General features: G+C 46.4%; 1 protein-coding gene across 14 annotated transcripts in view; it reads right to left on the bottom strand.

Moving 5' to 3' along the window:
- OTOF (otoferlin) overlaps positions 1 to 20,085 on the bottom strand; it is a 186,134-nt gene that overhangs the window by 153,562 nt on the left and 12,487 nt on the right. For all 14 annotated transcript variants that reach the window (XM_083604711.1, XM_083604721.1, XM_083604719.1 and 11 more), the window contains exon 2: positions 11,150 to 11,208. In XM_083604711.1, coding sequence (XP_083460837.1) covers positions 11,150 to 11,208 — 59 coding nt within the window. The remainder of the gene's footprint in view (positions 1 to 11,149; positions 11,209 to 20,085) is intronic.

The following is a 20,085-nucleotide window of genomic DNA, read 5'->3' on the forward strand; positions in this document are numbered from 1 at the left end:
TGGCCTTGGTGAAGACTTGACGTTTTCATCCCCCAAAAAAGTTTTTTTATTTGAGTTCCTACTGAAATGAGGCTGCATTTTAATGTTTTATTGTTTTATTTTAATCTTGTTTTTAAGTTGTATTTCAGTCAATTGTTTTTATACCTGGTGTCAGCCACCCTGAGCCCAGTCTTGGCAGGGGAGGGCGGGGTATAAATAAAAATTATTATTATTATTATTATTATTATTATTATTATTATTATTATTATTACTGTACTTTGTTGTTGTTTAGTCGTTTAGTCGTGTCTGACTCTTCGTGACCCCATAGACCAGAGCACAACAGGATTTACTGTACCTAGAACCCTAGAACTGTAGAGTTGGGAGGGACGCCCAAGGTTCATCTAGTCCAAGCCCTGGCAATGAAGGAGTTGGCATTTCAAAAGCAGGGAATCTAGACTCAGGAGCTGACACAGCCAGAAGAACTCATTCATCATAAGCTAAGGAGGAGGAGATGTAGACTTCAGAGGTGGCAGAAACTCCACTCCAGTTATCCCAAGAGACCAGGCCAGCTTTCAGTGGTAATTACATCTTTTCCAAAGCCATTTATGAGTTCTTCATGAATTATTAGGATGATGCAATGCTGTTCACAACCCACTGATTGTGAAACAGCTACACTGCTGGCTGGGAAACATCCATCCATTTCGGAAATGACAGGAATGTTGGCCAGCGATTCTTCAGCATAACACTTCTCTGATCGGATGGGGCCAGAATCGGAAGCCCTGGACAGAGATAATGGAACACGTGCAGGTTGGTGGAGTCATAGAATGAGAGAACTGTAGAGATTGAAGGGGTCCAGAGGGTCATCTAGTCCAACCCTCTGCAATGCAGGAATCTCAACTCAAGCATCCAAGACCCAACCTCTGCTGAGAAACCTACCATGACATTAGAACTCATGGACATTCATGAACGGTAGAAGAATCAGGACAGATTTTTTTAAAAGTCCTTCTTCACATAGCATGCAGTTAAACTATGGAACTCCCTGCCACAGGAGGCAGGGATGGAAAGCTTTGAAAAGAGGATTGGGCAAATTCATTGAGGAGGGGACCAGGCCCTGCTTCCATAGTTGGAGGTAGCAATGCTCCACAGGAGGGGAGAGGACTCCTCTGGTCAGATCCTGCGTGCATGGTCCCCAATGGGGCATCTGCTTGGACTAGCTGAGCCATTGGCCTGATCCAGTCAGCTCTCTTTATGATAAGGTACCAGTTGGGTTGGGCTGGCATATGTCTGCCAGGCGTTTCAATCTCTCTCGTGCTGCAGAATATGTGACTACTAGATCACATGCTCTGTGTGTTGATATTCCATTCTTTGGAAGTGTGGGAATGGAAGGAACTGTACGCCACTTCCGTCTTCTTTGTTCCTTGTTCTGCTGTTGTGCTCTCTCAGAGGAGAAGAGACACGCCATGACTGCTCTGTTCTTTATTTTGATCCTGTAAATAAATCACTAGGGACACGGGTGGCGCTGTGGGTTAAACCACAGAGCCCAGGGTTTGCCGATCAGAAGGTCAGCGGTTCAAATCCCCGCGACGGGGTGAGCTCCCATTGCTCGGTCCTTGCTCCTGCCCACCTAGCAGTTCGAAAGCACGTCAAAGTGCAAGTAGATAAATAGGTACAGCTCCGGCGGGAAGGTAAACAACGTTTCCGTGCACTGCTCTGGTTTGCCAGAAGCGGCTTAGTCATGCTGGCCACATGACCCGGAAGCTGCACGCCGGCTGCCTTGGCCAGTAAAGCGAGATGAGTGCCGCAACCCCAGAGTCGGCCACGACTGGACCTAATGGTCAGGGGTCCCTTTACCTTTAAATAAATCACTAAACTCAGATGCTACATATACTCAGTCTCGGCTTCTGCTAAGCTCTGCTGCTTGCTTGAACATCCAGAGGGGTGAATGCTCTGCTCTGCTGTGCTATGTGTTCCAGATCGGTGCCAGGAGAAGGCCATCTGCCACCCAAAAGCACCAACAATGTCTTCACCTGCCTTCTGCCTTTAAGGATGGGACAGACTTTGGAGCAAGCTCCCACCCACCAGTTTACTCTTATTATTCTGGAACTGTTAACTGCTGCAAAGGCCCCCAAGTCTCTGGTGTTGCGGCTGGCACAGTAGGCTGGCATGATGCCCTCCTGCCCAAGCCAAAGCACAACACAGAAAAGCAGTTGGCATCTTCCGTGGAAACCATCTCTGCCTCCCAAAAGAGAGGTGCAGGCTTTACTCTTTGGAAATCAGAATTGTGTTTTGTTTTGTGTTGGGTTTGTTCAGGTCAGACTTTTCAACGTGGGTTGTCAGCCCTTGCTAGTGGAAGCCTGTTGCCAGAAACTGCAGGAGAGGAGAGAGGCTTTTGTGCTCGAATCCTGCTTGCAACTTTTCCATAATGTGGTAACAGGATGCTGGACTAGGAGGGCTGCTGGCCTGATCCAGCAGGTGATTACGTTCTTACCTTGCAATTGCCAGCCTGAGCAAAAGCTAATAAATAGTAAGGATGCCTTGCCAACAAAGGTACGTATAGTTAAAGCTATGGTTTTCCCTGTAGTGATGTACGGAAGTGAGAGCTGGACCATAAAGAAGGCTGATTGCCGAAGAATTGATGCTTTTGAATTCTGGTGCTGGAGGAGACTCTTGAGAGTCCCATGGACCGCAAGAAGATCAAACCTATCCATTCTGAAGGAAATCAGCCCTGAGTGCTCACTGGAAGGACAGATCCTGAAGCTGAGGCTCCAAGACTTTGGCCACCTCATGAGAAGAGAAGATTCCCTGGAAAAGACCCTGATGTTGGGAAAGATGGAGGGCACAAGGAGAAGGGGACGACAGAGGACGAGATGGTTGGATGGTGTTCTTGAAGCTACCAGCATGAGTTTGACCAAACTGCAGGAGGCAGTGGAAGACAGGAGTCCACAACATTCCCACACTGGGAATTGAACCTGGAACCTTCTGCATGTGAAGCTGGCGCTCTGCAACTGAGCCACAGCCATTTGCCATGTCTTTGAACTATCCGTCACTGGGGAGCAAGGATGGAAGAGCGCTCTTGCCTCCAGGTTTTGTTTGTGGACTGCTTAGCGGCTTCTGGTTAGCCGCATCAAGAATCAGGATGTGAGACGAGATGCTCCTTCGGTCTGATCCTGTGGGCACAAGGAGAAGGGGACGACAGACGACGAGATGGTGGAACAGTGTTCTCGAAGCTACGAACATGAGTTTAACTAACTGCAGGAGGCAGTGGAAGACAGGAGGGCCTGGCGTGCTCTGGTCCAGGGGGTCACGAAGAGGCGGACACGACTAAATGACTAAACAATAACAACACCAAGGAGGCCCAAACAGTGAAGCCTAGCAGCTGAACAAAACAACGCAAAGCACCGTTACTTGGAAGAATGAGAAAGACCCACCAATTTCATGAGATGAGGGCTGCAGCCGCAGCCTGCCTTTTCAAAATAAACACGGTCCCTGGGGAAATTATTATTTTTTATTACAGCCAATTAAAAACAGCCATTAGGATCTTCTTCCTGGGGAGAATCATGCTCCATTAGCATTGTGTTAATAAAGCAGACTTCGTGTAGCTCACGTTTTTGCTGCCGCGTTCAGAGGCAAGAGTCGAAGTGTTTTGCGGCGAGGTGCAGGGCAAAGAACATTTTGGCCTGGAGAAAGCAGCGGCTTGAGTTTTCTGAAACTGAAATTTCTCCCCAAAGCAAATGAGGCTGATTTGCAGAGGGCAATCTGAACATTTTCTGGTGCCTTAAGACCTGGCAAGCGGAAGCTGAAGCTGTTTCCATCAACTTGGATGCCTTTATAGGAGGATGAGACACATTCTGTTGATGGCTATTGGTGTCTTCTTGCCAGGATGGCTGTGTTCTGCTTGCATAGCCGGAGCCAACAATTCTTCTGAATGCCAGTTACTGGAAACTGCAGGAAGACAGAGGGCTCCTGTGCTCGGATCCTGCTTGTGGGTTTCCCATAATGAGCATCTAGTTGGCCACTTTGAGAACTGTGGGAATGTTCAGGGTGGCAGGAGAGGATATATTGTTTATTAATATATTCCTAACTTGCGTTAGCAAGTTCCTTTACATAGCAGAGTTTACATTCCCCTTTTTGCATGCACAGCAGATAGCTGGTTGCAGGCTCGTGTGAGCCTCTCACTAGTATACAATTCAGTCTGTCTCAGATTGAGTTGTACGTTCCTGGTAAGTCCCCCTGAATCCCTCTTAAAAGAATAAAGATGCCACAATCCTATTCAAAATCAATAAAAGATGTTTCCTTACATCAGTTCACAGTTGGATCCCTGAAGGCCGACTTAGTTACAAATATGTACATGTGGATCTACCCATATGGGGGAATAATCCCAGTGCTTCTGCTAGCTGAGAGCTAGCAGAGCAGTCCTAGCTAGAAGCTGGTCCAACGAAGAAGGAAGTCAAAAAGAGAGAGGTGTGCTGCGTGACTCGTCCTTTAGTTACCTGGACAGGTAAGGCCACACCCACCTTCTATCACATGCAAAAGGAAGGATGCTCCAGCCCAGGAGGAACAGGAAGTTTCAACTGGTTGGACCAAACATCCCCTTTCATGTCCACTCTACGAAAACAAAGAATGCTGTATTTGACTGTTCCCAGTGGATTACATTCCACAAGTGGACTAGGTCGGCCACTGGCTTGATCCAGCAAGCTCTTCTTCTATTCTTAGTTTGATGTGAGGATTGGTCTCTTTTTCCCCAGGTTTCTACAATCTGGTTGAACGCTTTGGGTGCAAAGGAACAAGGGGAGGCAACAGCAAATGGCAGACATTCTTATTTTTGGCCATCCTGAGCCATGCCCTACAGGTCCCTCATTCTTAACAGAGTGGAGAGGACCCCCCAAAAGTGGCCAGGTTGCAATCCATTCAATGGAGGGAAGTCTCAAGCACGGGTCTCCTTGCCTTTGATGTGGTGGACTGTACTAGAGTCATAGAATCGTAGGGCTGGAAGGGACCCAAGGGTCATCTAGTCCAACCCCCATCCCAGCAGGAATAACCCCCTGAAATCCTCCCATCACAGGCTTGACTACTTTTTGCTTTTCCAGAAGGAGGGAGAGGAGACTTAAATTGGCCTCCTGAATGAATGCGAGGCAGCTGCTTCTGTTCATCTGTTCATCCATCTGGGCTTTGGCGGCCTGCTGGTTGCCGGGCAACCCAGAATTGACTTTTGGGAGGCTCTTTTTGGCGTTTGAGCAAACCCAGAAGCCTGTCAAAACTTTCCCGACGGCCGCTCCAAGGCATTTTAGTTTGGAAGGGGGAATCACTCTGCTTGGTAAGAACGGAGCCTCTCTCTCCAAACGTGAAATTACGTTCCATAGCTTTTGCCATTTCACCACCGCCAAATGAGCAAAAGGTAAAGGGACCCCTGACCATTAGGTCCAGTCATGGCATACTCTGGGGTTGCGGCACTCATCTCGCTTTACTGGCCGAGGGAGCCGGCGTACAGCTTCCGGGTCATGTGGCCAGCATGACTGAGCCGCTTCTGGCGAACCAGAGCAGCGCACGGAAACGCCGTTTACCTTCCCGCCGGAGTGGTACCTAGTGATCTACTTGCACTTTGACGTGCTTTCAAACTGCTAGGTTGGCAGGAGCAAGGACCGAGCAACGGGAGCTCACCCAGTCACGGGGATTCGAACCGTCGACCTTCTGATCGGCAAGCCCTAGGCTCTAGGCGCCACCCGCGTCCCTTAGCACCTTAGAGATGAACTAAGTCTGGACCATAAAGAAGGCTGATCGCCAAAGAATGGATGCTTTGGAATTCTGGTGCTGGAGGAGACTCTTGAGAGTCCCATGGACTGCAAGAAGGTCCAACCTTTCCATTCTGAAGGAAATCAGCCCTGAGTTCTCACTGGAAGGACAGGTCCTGAAGCTGAGGCTCCAAGACTTTGGCCACCTCATGAGAAGAGAAGACTCACTGGAAAAGACCCTGATGTTGGAAAAGATGGAGGGCACAAGCCGGCGTACAACTTCCGGGTCATGTGGCCAGCATGACTAAGCCGCTTCTGGCGAACCAGAGCAGTGCACGGAAACACCGTTTACCTTCCAGCCGGAGCGGTACCTATTTATCTACTTGCACTTTGACGTGCTTTTGAACTGCTAGGTTGGCAGGAGCAGGGACCGAGCAACGGGAGCTCACCCCATTGCGGGGATTCAAACCGCCGACCTTCTGATCAGCAAGTCCTAGGCTCTGTGGTTTAACCCATAGCGCCACCCGCTTCCCATCCAATGAGCAAAGGACCCCCTTAATGAAGCAGGACTCGCCGACCACATTTTGAAACAGGCTTTTATCTATTTTGTTTTGTCAATTTTGCTCCAGAGAATAAACCAGGTTTTCTGTAACTGTAATTCCATTTCAGCAAACTCCTTTCCTATTGCGGTCTCAGATCATCTTAAACACTCTGACACCAAGAGCTTGAACATCAATCTACCAAAAGAGGCTTCAGAGAAACCTGGGGAACTTTTGGAGGCTGTTTGATATGTGGCAGGAATGGGAGGACGGGATTCTGTTTTCTTTGAGTAACTCAATTGGGAACAGAAGGATAAGGAGCTTGGGGCAGCTGAGATGTGACCATGTCATTCTGCAAATGTTACCCTTTCTGGCCCAGCAGATGGACCCCATAGGGCGCTGATGCCAATTAAGATGAGCATGCAAGATAAACGAGAATGTGAAAGGGATCAAACACATCGTTACAAAAGTCCAATTAAGATGGGGGTTTGGAACAAAGGCAACTTCGATGCTACAGGCTCAGCTCCGATAAATGATAAGGTCATGTGTCTTCCTTTCTGCTTTCATCTGGGTTGTAAGGGGTTCTCTGCAAGCCTCACTCAAAACAAAGGAAATGACCTGTGGGCAGTTCAAACTTCCTGGTGGGGTTTTCCCAGCAAGAACCCAGCCGAAATTTTCTTGATTCTACATGGGGCCTTAGTCAAACTTGTAACAAAAAAAATCAGGGGTGACTCACCCTAAGAACTGCAGGTAGTGATGAAAGACTATATCAGTTTCAGTTTCTTATTTTTCCAGTCTTCCAGGGCTCCCCATTTCCACATCAGTCTGTTATTTTTTTAAGAAGTCCTCATCAAAATCCAAACATATTTGTGTGTGCATTTCACTTCGCAAATACTTTTTTGTGTGGAAAATATATGCCTTTTTGCAATGAGATTTCCCCTAACCTAATGCATTTTTGTGCATTGCTTTCACCAACACAAACATTTCTTGCTCAAGTTCTCCCCTAATATGCACTTTAGGGGGGACACCTGCTTTGCTCGGGGAAACTGTTGCAGATGAAATAAAAAAAAATAAGGTCTTATATATATAATAAATGTTCATGGATGTGCCAGGCAAACACTGTACTTAAATGTATGGGCCACATGTCTGAGGCAGCACAGGAGTGCAGCCCTGGAGCCATTTTGGCTCCCCAGCTGACCAAATGTTTTCTCTGCAAGGTCAAAGTAAAATGGAAAAGCCTCCCCATTGTCTTTTCATTCACAAAACCTGTCTTAGGGGTATATCTGTGTATGAATAGGGTGAGCCTGTGACCTGGCTCAGGAACTAAGTCTTTGTCACTACAAAAGACTGGCCAGGCTCCCCAGGGTATCCAATCAAGTGAGCATTAACAGGTGACCTGCCAGATGGGAGATAAACAACGCACTCAGATTTCTGTTGTAGACCGCCTTTTCTGTGATGTAGGTATGATGTGTCTGGGGGTTTGTCTTGAGCTACATCCCTTCTGTGATGTATTTATGTTTGTGGGGTGGTCTTGGACTCCAGGGTGGGCAATTTAAAATGTCTATATAAGGGCAGCCACACCTTGGTTTGGGGTCCTCCTCCTTCTCCTGCGTGTGAAGGGGGCACCCTGTTGCAACCGTTCAATAAAGATCAGGCTTACGAGCTGCTTTGCTTCACAATATTCTCTGGTTGGCCTCTGTTCTTTTCTCTGACCAATGGAGAACCTGTAAAGGACTCTATTAGGGCTCTTGTGTCCACCATAAGGGAATAAGGGTAGATTTTTGTTTATTACATAGAAAATTCAGGAAAGCACAGATTTTCAAAGGGCAGCTGTTGAATTCTGCTTTGCACAGGTTGGTTTGGGGAGTGCAAATAAGGGAATGAATTCCTGCCCCCTCGTTGGCGGTTCCAAACCTCAAAGTGGCATTGAGGCAAGGAGCAAGCCCCTCGCCTCCTTCAACATTGACACCTCTGCATACAGCTGACTGGTTTTGAAGGTTGCAAATGAAAAGGAGCTTTTTGCAGCAGAGGAGAATTCGGATCTGCTGCAAAGTGGCAGGAGGAGGAGGGGAGAGAGAGAGAGAGAAAAGAGGTGGAAGAAGGGAAAAACCAGGGGGACCCGTCTCCTGCAACCTGAGTGTTTTTAAGAACTTGGCAAGCGGCGCTGTGAGGGAGGCCATTATGTAAGGTTTGCAGCACCGGAGGTTTATGTAACGAGAGGAGGAAAATCAGCTTTGCAGACGCAAAACTCGGCAGAGAAACTTTGGGAGCAACAGCAGAGGAATTAGCCACTATCTCACAGGTGTGTCAGGGTCAGGGATGGGAGTCTGCTTTGAGTTGGCTGTTGCCAAAGGAAGGCTCACTCCAGCCTCTGTGTGTGTGTGTGTGTGTGTGAAGGATTTTTTTAAAAAAAGATTCCTTCGGAGCATGCGCAGAGTGCCCATTACTCATCCCCTCCATGGAACCCCAACCGGCCCACACAGACGTGGCATGAAAAATGGCAGAAGTACAGTACAATTCCCTAGAGGGACGCGGGTGGCGCTTTGGGTTAAACCACAAAGCCTAGGACTTGCCAGTCAGAAGGTCGGCAGTTCGAATCCCCGCGACGGGGTGAGCTCCCATTGCTCGGTCCCTGCTCCTGCCAACCTAGCAGTTCGAAAGCACGTCAAAGTGCAAGTAAACGGTGTTTCCGTGCGCTGCTCTGGTTCGCCAGAAGCGGCTTAGTCATGCTGGCCACATGATCCAGAAGCTGTACGCCGGCTCCCTCGGCCAATAAAGCGAGATGAGCACCGCAACCCCAGATTCGGCCACGACTGGACCTAATGGTCAGGGGTCCCTTTACCTTTACAATTCCCTAGCTATTTGAGATGGCAAGAAGGGCCTGCAGGATCAGGCCAGCGGCCCACCTAGTCCAGCGTCCTGTTCTCACAGTGGCCAACCAGATGCCCTAATGCAGTGGTTCTCAAGCTGTGGGTTCCCAGATGTTGTTGGACTACAACTCCCATCATCCCTGAGCTCTTGCCTTGCTAGCTAGGGGTGCTGGGAGTTGTAGTTCAACAACATCTGGGGACTCACAGGTTGAGAAAGGCTGCCCTAATGGGAAACCCCTTCGGAAAGGCTGTCACGAATGCTTTACCTGAGATTCCTGCATTGCAGGGGGTTGGACTAGATGACCCTCAGGGTCCCTTCCTACTCTACAAATGATTCTGTGACCTGAGCACCAGAGCCCTCTTCCCTCCTGCAGTTTCCAGCAAATGAGATTGTGGAGCCACAGAAAAGCCAGCCCTCCATGAAATTGTCCAGTCCTCATTTAAAGCCATCCAAGTTGTTGGCCATCACTGCCTCCTGTGGCAGGGAGTTCCACAGGTTAACTACACACTGCATGGGAAAGTCCTTTCTTTTCGCTGCTCTGGATCTTCAAACATTTAGCTTCCCAAGATGCCCACGAGTGAGTGAGAGAGAGAGAGACAAAAGCCTTCCTCCATCCTCTTTCTCCACACAAGGCATCATTTTAGAAACCTCTTTTTTGCAAACTTTTCTACCCAGCTGCTGTGGCTCTGTTGCCTCTTTAGAAACCAGCAGCTGGTTCAAACATTCAGTACATTTTCCTCTCCAGCTTTCAAAACCTGTAAAAAAGGGAGGTTTCAAAAAATCTGTCTGACACATCATTCCTACATCCGAAGGATGCACACAGATATTTTCTCAGCCCACAGAACATCTGGGCAATCATCCTGCCTGAAAAGTGTTGGGTTGATTCCTGATATTTCATACTTTCTCCCTCTCACACATAAACCAAGGATGCAAGGATAGGACTGACCTTTCTGGGAAATGGGAATATTTTTGCAGGGACTCTTCTGAACACATTACCTATGATACACCTGCCAGGTGAATCATCATAGAATTGTAGGGTTGGAAGGGACCAGAACGGTCATCTAGTTCAATTCAGGTGTGTCCTTACTTCTTCCTAGATGACCCTTTGGATCTCTTCCCATTCTATGATTCTCTGAAATTTGTGCCAAGGGCAAAGGCAGGCATCGTATAACTCGACATTGTTTTCAAAACTGTACACTCTAGCCTTCCCACAACAAAGTGGATGGTGCAAGTCAAATGATCCATTCCAGAAAAGAAAAAGCACTGATATTTGCACACACTATAAAATAGAAATTTTCAAAAAATGCAGAATTGCAAAGAAGAAAACAACTCCCTAGAGATCTCTGTCTGTCTCACCTTCATCCCCACCAAGACACACCTAAGAACGTTTTTAAAGTCCCATTAAAATAAAGGTTGAGTGTTCTCCCCTGGCAAGATGATTCCAAAGTCTTGGTGCCACCACACCAAAGGCCCTGTCCTGCTCCTATTTGCCACCAGCCTCGCTTTGGATGGTAAGAGTCAGGCAACCATCTCACTTGATGGATAGGAGTGGGTGGTTCTTTCGCCATCCTAATTCCAAACGGTTTAGGGTGTTCCAAACCAGCACTTTAAACCATGCCCAACATCCCTTCGTCCAGTGGTTCCCAAATATTTTGGAGCTGCCAGTGGCTTGGTTCCTGTACCCTATAAAAAGCATTATTCAGAATAGCAGTTTGCACAACCCACTAAGGAAGAGAACCACATCATAAAATCCAAAACAGTAACAATTAATTGCATGATGATGATCCTATCCAATCAGAACTATCTAGTTTAATTAACTCCGCAAAACGGATTAATTGGTCCAGCGATACCAGCTTTTCAAAGTCAGAGAAGTCATTCACACCTCCATCAACCCCCTGCCACGCCATTGCCTCTTAGCAACCCGCCATTGCCCCCTGGAAAGCTGTACCACCCATTGTGGGATCTTTAGTCTGAGGCAGGGGTGATCCCAAACACTCCTTGCTGCAGATTTTAAAAAGCCTCCTTCCTTACCTCATCAAATGGAGCTTCATCCTCGCAGTTCTCGATTACTCGGGTGTAGAAGGAAAGGCCTGCAGGAGCCAAGGAGAAAAACAGACATTTAGCTTTTGCAGAACAGCACAGAACCCAGAAGGAATGTGTTGACTGTAGCACTCATTTCGCTTTATTGGCCGAGGGAGCCGGTGTACAGGTTTGTCTATTGGACAAACAGGCCAAACCTTACGCCAAAGAATAAACGGACATAAATCGGACATCAAGAATCACAAGACAGAGAAACCAGTAGGAGAACACTTCAATCTCCCAGGACATTCTATACAAGATCTCAAAGTAGCTGTATTACTACAAAGGAATTTCAGAAATAGACTGGAAAGAGAAGCTGCTGAATTGCAACTCATTACCAAACTTAAAACCATGGAGAGACCTGGTCTGAACAAAGACATTGGATTCTTATCTCATTATACATGACAAAGCCATTTTTCACCTTCTCACCCCTTGCTTTTTCCTGTAAGACCTATTGCAGTCATTAAGAGTCATCAACAGGCTCATCACAGCTATCTGCCAACCACCCATTCCCACCACCCTTCTGAGTAATACCCCTCCCCACCTTCTCACTATATAGAAGGATCTGGCAACTTCTGTTTCAGTGTATCTGAAGAAGTGTGCATGCACACGAAAGCTCATACCAAGAACTAACTTAGTTGGTCTTTAAGGTGCTACTGGAAGGAAATTTTTGTTTTGTTTTGTTTTGACTACAGGAGAAAGCCAGGGATAGTATGCAGATGACCAAAAATAGCTTTAGCATGTGCAATGAGACAAGAATCCAATATCTCTATTCAGACCAGGTTTCTCCATAGTTTTCAGTTTAGTCAAACATGTTCGGACTCTCTCTCCAACTTGTTGCTTTTTCTCTGGCCCACGTCACTGTCAAAGTCAACTCTGGCTTTGTCTACTGAGAAAGGGGGTCCCGTCCATTCGCTGTCTCACACCTGAATGGCCCATCACCCAAGCGATCATCTCTCCAGGAAGCCAGACTGGCTTATATTTGAACATTTGCTGCATCCAGGGGTTAGAAGAGTCTGGCATGCAGCTTAAAACCTAAACTCTTACACACACACACACAAATATATATATATATATATATATATATATATATATATATATATATAACCAAAATAAAGAAATATACAAGAAAGCATATCACCAAGCTTATCGCCTGGAACATTGGTGCAGGTAAGCCCTTAAAAGAGCATTGTTACATATTTATAAATGTCCTCTCATTTTATTTTTATTAATGTATTAATCTGGCCTGATTGTGACTCATCTATGCAGATAACAAACAGAGAGTGAGGCAATTGTCAAAAGCCTGTGTGGTCTCTGGCATCCATAGAGATATATCTATTTCTAGCAAATAGATGTATATACTGTATTTTGATCCATGGCTCATGGAATAATATCCTACCCAAATGCACGGAAACCTTTGTGGTTTAGCTTTAGCCTGTATCCGTCTCAGACTGAACATAACCTTTTCTGAAATTGCACTAGGCCAAATAGGTTGTGTCCCAGCGCAAAAGACCTGATATTGCTTTAGATGTATCAGCAATGGAATAACGTGATGTTTTTGAACGAGAGCAGTGTGCTCTTGTGGCGTTTGTTGTGATTTAAGTTGTCTGTTGTTGCTTTCATTTTCTGTATACCACTTAGATAGATAGATAGATAGATGATAGATAGATAGATAGATAGATAGATAGATAGATAGATGATAGATAGATAGATAGATGATATATTAAGTAGAATAGAAATAGTGTGAATCAATAAATCCCTGTACGGAAATCCCATAAAAACATTTTTTGCATTGCATCTCATCCTTAAACAATTATATTCTGTGAAACACCCTGAGACCTCCGGGTATAGGGCGGTATATAAATTCAATAAATAAAAAAAATAATAATAATTTGATCAGACTCGTTTGCTATAAATGCATCAAAGCCTGGGACCCCGAGAGACGGATGAGTACCATCGAGGCAGCCGGCTGACGAATCAAACCCATCAGACACGCTAAGGAGAGAAGGTGTTAATCCCGGGCATGGATATAAATCTGCATTCGCTTTTTACTGCTCCGTCGCAGAGACTCCTCTTTGAACGCAACTTTTACGACATGGCAGGGGATGAGAAACGTTATTAAAATGTTAAGACCATCTACCGCCAAATCGAAATCAGCCCTCTTCTCAAAGCCAGTAGGCTTTGGCAGTTATTAAATGTGTCTGCCTCCAGCCGGAGAATCCTGTTTGCTGTTTCTGCTTTTAATATTGCTGTGAGCTGCCTCCGATTTGCATCGGGAATGGCGGAGACTTAGAAGGTTATTCCTGTCGGTGTGGGAATGTTCAGGGTGGCAGGAGAGGATATATTGTTTATTAATATCCTTCCTAACTTGCGTTAGCAAGTTCCTTTACATAGCAGAGTTACATCCCCCTTTTTACATGCACAGCAGATAGCTGGTTGCAGGCTCGTGTGAGCCTCTCACTATTATACAATTCAGTCTGTCTCAGATTGAATTGTACGTTCCTGGTAAGTTCCCTTGAATCCCTCTTAAAAGAGGCGGCTAACAACAATCAAATAATTAAACAATCAAATAAACCAACATTCTAAAAATATTTCATTATAAAAATTAATTAAAATCAAGTTGATGGCAACCATTAAGCAAAACTCTGTGCAGGTTGCCAGAGGAGGGAGTCAGGCTGCGCCCTGACCAAAGGCCTGGTGGAACAACTCTGTCTTGCAGGCCCTGCGGAAAGATGTCAGGTCCCGCAGGGCCCTAGTCTCTTGTGACAGAGCGTTCCACCAGATTGGAGCCGCAGCCGAGAAGGCCCTGGCTCTAGTTGAGGCCAGCCTAACCTCTCTGAGGCCTGGGACCTTCAGGATGTTTTTATTTGCAGACCGTAGGTTTCTTTGTGGGGCATACCAGGAGAGGTGGTCCCGTAGGTACGAGGGTCCTAGGCCGTATAGGGCTTTAAAGGTTAAAACCAGCACCTTAAACCTGATCCTGTACTCCACCGGGAGCCAGTGCAGCTGATATAGTACCGGATGAATGTGGTCTCGCAGCGAAGACCCCATAAGGAGTCTCGCCGCGACATTCTGCACCCGCTGGAGTTTCTGGGTCAGTCTCAAGGGCAGCTCCACGTAGAGCGAGTTACAATAATCCAGTCTGGAGGTGACCGTCGCGTGGATCACAGTGGCTAGGTCAGGGCGAGAGAGATAAGGAGCCAACTGCTTAGCTTGGCGGAGATGAAAAAAGACTCCACAATCTTATTCAAAGTCAATAAAAGAAGTTTACTTACATCAGTTCACAGTTGGATCCCTGAAGGCACTTAGTTACAAATATGTAACTAATATGGGGGGATATATCCTAGTGCTGCTGCTAGCTGAGAGCTAGCAGAGCAGTCCTAGTTAAAAGCTGGTCCAATGAACAAGGGAGTCAAAAAGAGGGAAGGGTGCTGTGCGACTCGTTATTTTGTTACCTGGACAGGTAAGGTCACGCCCACCTTCTATCACAGGCAAAAGGAAGGATGCTCCAGCCAGGAGGAACAGGAAGTTTCGACTGGCTGGACCAAACATCCCCTTGCATGTCCACTCTAGGAAAACAAGGAATGTCGTATTTGACTGCTCTGTGTTTCACACCCCACAGTGCAGAGGAAGGTGACTAAAATGATCAAGGGTCTGGAAGCCAAGCCTTATGAGGAACGGTTGAAGGAGCTGGGGATGTTTAGCCCGGAAAAGAGGAGACTGAGACGAGACTGGAGAGCTATCTTCAAATATCTCAAGGGCTGTCACATGGAAGATGGAAGAAGATTGTTTTCTCCTGCTCTGGAGGGTAGGACTCGAACCCATGGCTTCAAGTTACAAGGAAGGAGCTTCTGACTAAACATGCATAGAAACTTTCTGACAGCAAGAGCTGTTGGATAGCGGATCGCTCTCCCTCGGGAAGTTGCGGACTGTCCTTCCTTGGAGGTTTTTAAGCAGAGGTTGGATGACCACCCGTAACATGTTTGATCTAGTTGAGAACCTGCATGGCAAGGGGTTGGACTGGATGACCTTTGGGGGTCCCTTCATGCTATGATTCTCTCATTCTGTGATTCTATGATTAATTGGAGTAAGTACCCCAATTGGCAGGTGATGAAAAATAGGGAGAAGCTGCATGCGCTTTCAGTGATAGGCGCCAGGATTCCAAATGGCCGCAGTAAATCCAAGAGCAGAAGTCATGGCAATGAAGATAAAGTATAAGAATAAGAATAAGAATTTATTATTTATACCCCGCTCATCTGGCTGGGTCTCCCCAGACACTCTGGGCGCCTTCCAACAAAGTATTAAAATACAATGGTCTGTTAAACATTAAAAGCTTCCCTGAACAGGGCTGCCTTCAGATGTCTTCTAAAAGTCTGGTAGTTGTTCTTCTCTTTGACATCTGCTGGGAGGGCGTTCCACAGGGCGGGTGCCACCACTGAGAAGGCCCTCTGCCTGGTTCCCTGTAACTTGGCTTCTCGCAGCAAGGGAACCGCCAGAAGGCCATCGGCGCTGGACCTCAGTGTCCGGGCAGAATGATGGGGGTGGAAACGCTCCTTCAGGTATACTGGACCAAGGCTTTAAAGGTCAGCACCAACACTTTGAATTGTGCTCAGAAACAGACTTCCTGCCATTTAGCATTAGCAAGTACATCTTCAGCTCATCATGATTTCTCCAGATGCAGTTCTGGCACATTACAACCAGCCGGAGAAAAAATTCGAAAGCTACTTAGCGCTGATATGATGAATTGCCCCTGGAAATCAGCTGATATCACTGGGATTTGCCGCCCGTGGACTATCTTGGCAGAGTGGGATCTCTGCCCTCGGTCCCCGCAGGATTAGACCAAAGGAGCAGCTCATTTCACATCCTGATTCTTGATGTGGCTAACCAGAAGCCGCTAAGAAGTCCAGAAACAAAAGCTGGAGGCAAGAGCGCTCTTCCATCCTTGCTCCCCAGCGATGGATAGTTCAGAGACATGGAAAGTGGCCGTGGATCAGTTGCAGAGCGCCAGCTTAACACGCAGAAGGTTCCTGGTTCAACTCCCAGTGTGGGAATGTTGTGGACGGTAGGAGAGGATATTGTTGTTGTTTAGTCGTTTAGTCGTGTCCGCCTCTTCGTGACCCCATGGACCAGAGCACGCCAGGCACTCCTGTCTTCCGCTGCCTCCCGCAGTTTGGTCAAACTCATGCTGGTAGCTTCGAGATCACTGTCCCACCATCTCTTCCTCTGTCGTCCCCTTCTCCTTCTGCCCTCCATCTTCCCCAACATCGGGGTCTTTTCCAGGGAGTCTTCTCTTCTCACGAGGTGGCCAAAGTATTGGAGCCTCAGCTTCAGGATCTGTCCTTCTAGTGAGCACTCAGGGCTGATTTCCTTCAGAATGGAGAGGTTTGATCTTCTTGCAGTCCATGGGACTCTCAAGAGTCTCCTCCAGCACCATCATTCAAAAGCATCCATTCTTCAACGATCAGCCTTCTTTATGGTCCAGCTCTCACTTCCATACATCACTACTGGGAAAACCAGAGCTTTAACTATAGGGACCTTTGTCGGCAAGATGATGTCTCTGCTTTTTAAGATGCTGTCTAGGTTTGTCAAAACTCCATGGACAAAGACAACAGTGTGGAATTTAGGCCCCCAAAAATAAATAAAAAAGGGGGGGAGTATGCGCAGTGTGCATAGGAATTCGTTCATATTTTTTTTCAAACTATAGTCTGGCCCCCAACAGTGCTTGAGGGAGAGTGAACTGGTGCCCTGCTTAAGAAGTTTGAGGACCCCTGTTCTTAATGCTTTTTAAAATGTTATTTTTAAAGTTACATTGCCTTTTTTTGTTTGCTGTCCTGGGCTCCTTTGGGAGGAAGTGAGGGGACCTTACATGACACTGATTCAAGTCCCACACTGACCAGTTCATCTCCACACCACACCCCTTATATTAGAAAAAAAAGACCAGCAAGTCTGCTTTGCAAGTGTTCCACAAGCCCTTTAGTTCTGCATCCTGGCATGTGACTGAATCCGACCCGGAAATAGTGAAAAATCTAGGAGCTCTCTCCCTGCGTGCCTCTGTCTAGGTTTGTCATTGCTTTTCTCCCAAGAAGCAGGCGTCTTTTAATTTCATGGCTGCTGTCACCATCTGCAGTGATCATGGAGCCCAAGAAAGTAAAATCTCTCACTGCCTCCATTTCTTCCCCTTCTATTTGCCAGGAGGTGATGGGACCAGTGGCCATGATCTTCATTTTTTTGATGTTGAGCTTCAGACCATATTTTGCGCTCTCCTCTTTTACCCTCATTAAAAGCTTCTTTAATTCCTCCTCACTTTCTGCCATCAAGGTTGTGTCATCTGCATATCTGAGGTTGCTGATATTTCTTCCGGCAATCTTAATTCTGGCTAGGGGTTCATCCAGCCCAGCCTTTCGGATATATTAATTAAATATATATATATTATATTATTAAATATTATCCTTCCTCACTCACACTAGTAAGTTAGTAGTAAAGCACATTCCCTGTATATTGCAGAAAGCTAGTTGGTAGATTTGTTTGAATCTCTTGAGTTAAACAATCCAGTCTGGCTTATCCAGATTGGGTTGTTCCTGGAAAATTTCCCCTTTAGTTCCCTCTTAAAAACAATAATGACACAACAGTCTTCTTCTTTTTTAAAAAAATTTCGACTCATGACATGCAAGGCGAGATCTGCTTCTACTTCTCAGAGGCCCAATCTTACTCAATTTGCAATCCTTGTTTTGCCGATTTCTTTGAATATTCTAATATTCTGAGATTGTTAATTTGGGGTTTTCATCAGCTGCATGCCATGATCATCGCAATGATAACAAATCAAGGCTTGACATATCTCGCTTTGCGTGTGATGAGTCTATCTCATATATTAGTTTCACCTTTCAAGTTGGATTACGGAAAGAAAGGAACTTTTCCATGATATTCTAATTCTTCGAGTTTCACCTGTAGAACAAATCAAGGCTTGATATATCTTGCTTTGCATATCATGAGTCGATCTCATATATTAGGTTCACCTTTGAAGTTGAATTAGTGAAAGAAAGGAACTTTCCCACGATATTCTAATTTTTCGAATTTCACCTGTATACACGTGGAACTACCCCGTATGGGTGTTAGTCCCAAGTGGGGATCCAAGAGGACAGGATCACACTTCAAAATGACCTTGACAGATTAGAGAACTGGGCCAAAACAAACAAGATGAATTTTAACAGGGAGAAATGTAAAGTATTGCACTTGGGCAAAAAAAATGAGAGGCACAAATACAAGATGGGTGACACCTGGCTTGAGAGCAGTACATGTGAAAAGGATCTAGGAGTCTTGGTTGACCACAAACTTGACATGAGCCAACAGTGTGACGCGGCAGCTAAAAAAGCCAATGCAATTCTGGGCTGCATCAATAGGAGTATAGCATCTAGATCAAGGGAAGTAATAGTGCCACTGTATTCTGTTCTGGTCAGACCTCACCTGGAGTACTGTGTCCAGTTCTGGGCACCACAGTTCAAGAAGGACACTGACAAACTGACACATGTCCAGAGGAGGGCAACCAAAATGGTCAAAGGCCTGGAAACGATGCCTTATGAGGAACGGCTAAGGGAGTTGGGCATGTTTAGCCAGGAGAAGAGGAGGTTAAGGGGTGATATGATAGCCATGTTCAAATATATAAAAGGATGTCACATAGAGGAGGGAGAAAGGTTGTTTTCTGCTGCTCCAGAGAAGCGGACACGGAGCAATGGATCCAAACTACAAGAAAGAAGATTCCACCTAAGCATTAGGAAGAACTTCCTGACAGTAAGAGCTGTTCGGCAGTGGAATTTGCTGCCAAGGAGTGTGGTGGAGTCTCCTTCTTTGGAGGTCTTTAAGCAGAGGCTTGACAACCATATGTCAGGAGTGCTCTGATGGTGTTTCCTGCTTGGCAGGGGGTTGGACTCGATGGCCCTTGTGGTCTCTTCCAACTCTATGATTCTATGATTCTATGACTGCAGACAGGCAGTTGCTGCCACTCACACGTTGAAGGCAAGATGGAAAAGAGAGAAAGAGAAGGTGTGCTCCCTGCCTTGCCCTTTTGTTACCTGGGCAGGTAAGACCACGCCCACCTTTAGTCACATGCAGAGGAAGTTTGTCCCAGCCCAGAAGGAAAGAGGAAGTTTTCTACTGGCTGGTACAAAGCATCCCCTTGCATGTCTCCTCTACGAATGTTGTAAAGGTAAAGGGACCCCTGACCGTTAGGTCCAGTCGCGGATGACTCTGGGGTTGCGGTGCTCATCTCGCTTTATTGGCCGAGGGAGCCAGCGTACAGCTTCCGGGTCATGTGGCCAGCATGACTAAGCCGCTTCTGGCGAACCAGAGCAGCGCACGAAAATGCCGTTTACCTTCCTGCCAGAGCGGTACCTATTTATCTACTTGTACTTTGACGTGCTTTCGAACTGCTAGGTTGGCAGGAGCTGGGACCGAGCAACGGGAGCTCACCCCATTGTGGGGATTCGAACCGCCAACCTTCTGATCAGCAAGCCCTAGGCTCTGTGGTACAACAGTCATGTTATACTTGACTGCTATAATAATAATAATAATAATAATAATAATAATAATAATAATAATAATTTATACCCCACCCTCCCCAGCCTCAGGGCATCTAACACCAGGTATAAAAACAATTGACTAAAATACAACTTAAAAACCAAGATTAAAGTACAACATTAAGATTCAGCCTCATTTCAGTAGAAACTCAAATAAAAAACTTTTTGGGGATGAAAACGTCAAGTCTTCACCAAGGCCAACTATCCAGACTAGTCCTACGTGGGCCAGAAAAAAGCCAGGGAAGTCCCCAAATAGGAGTTCCATCACAGAAGGAGAAAGGAAAAAGGAAAGAGGGGAAGGGGATCAAGTTGATTCCA

The sequence above is a fragment of the Podarcis filfolensis genome (assembly GCF_964270895.1).
Source record: "Podarcis filfolensis genome assembly, chromosome: 3".
NCBI lineage: Eukaryota > Metazoa > Chordata > Lepidosauria > Squamata > Lacertidae > Podarcis > Podarcis filfolensis.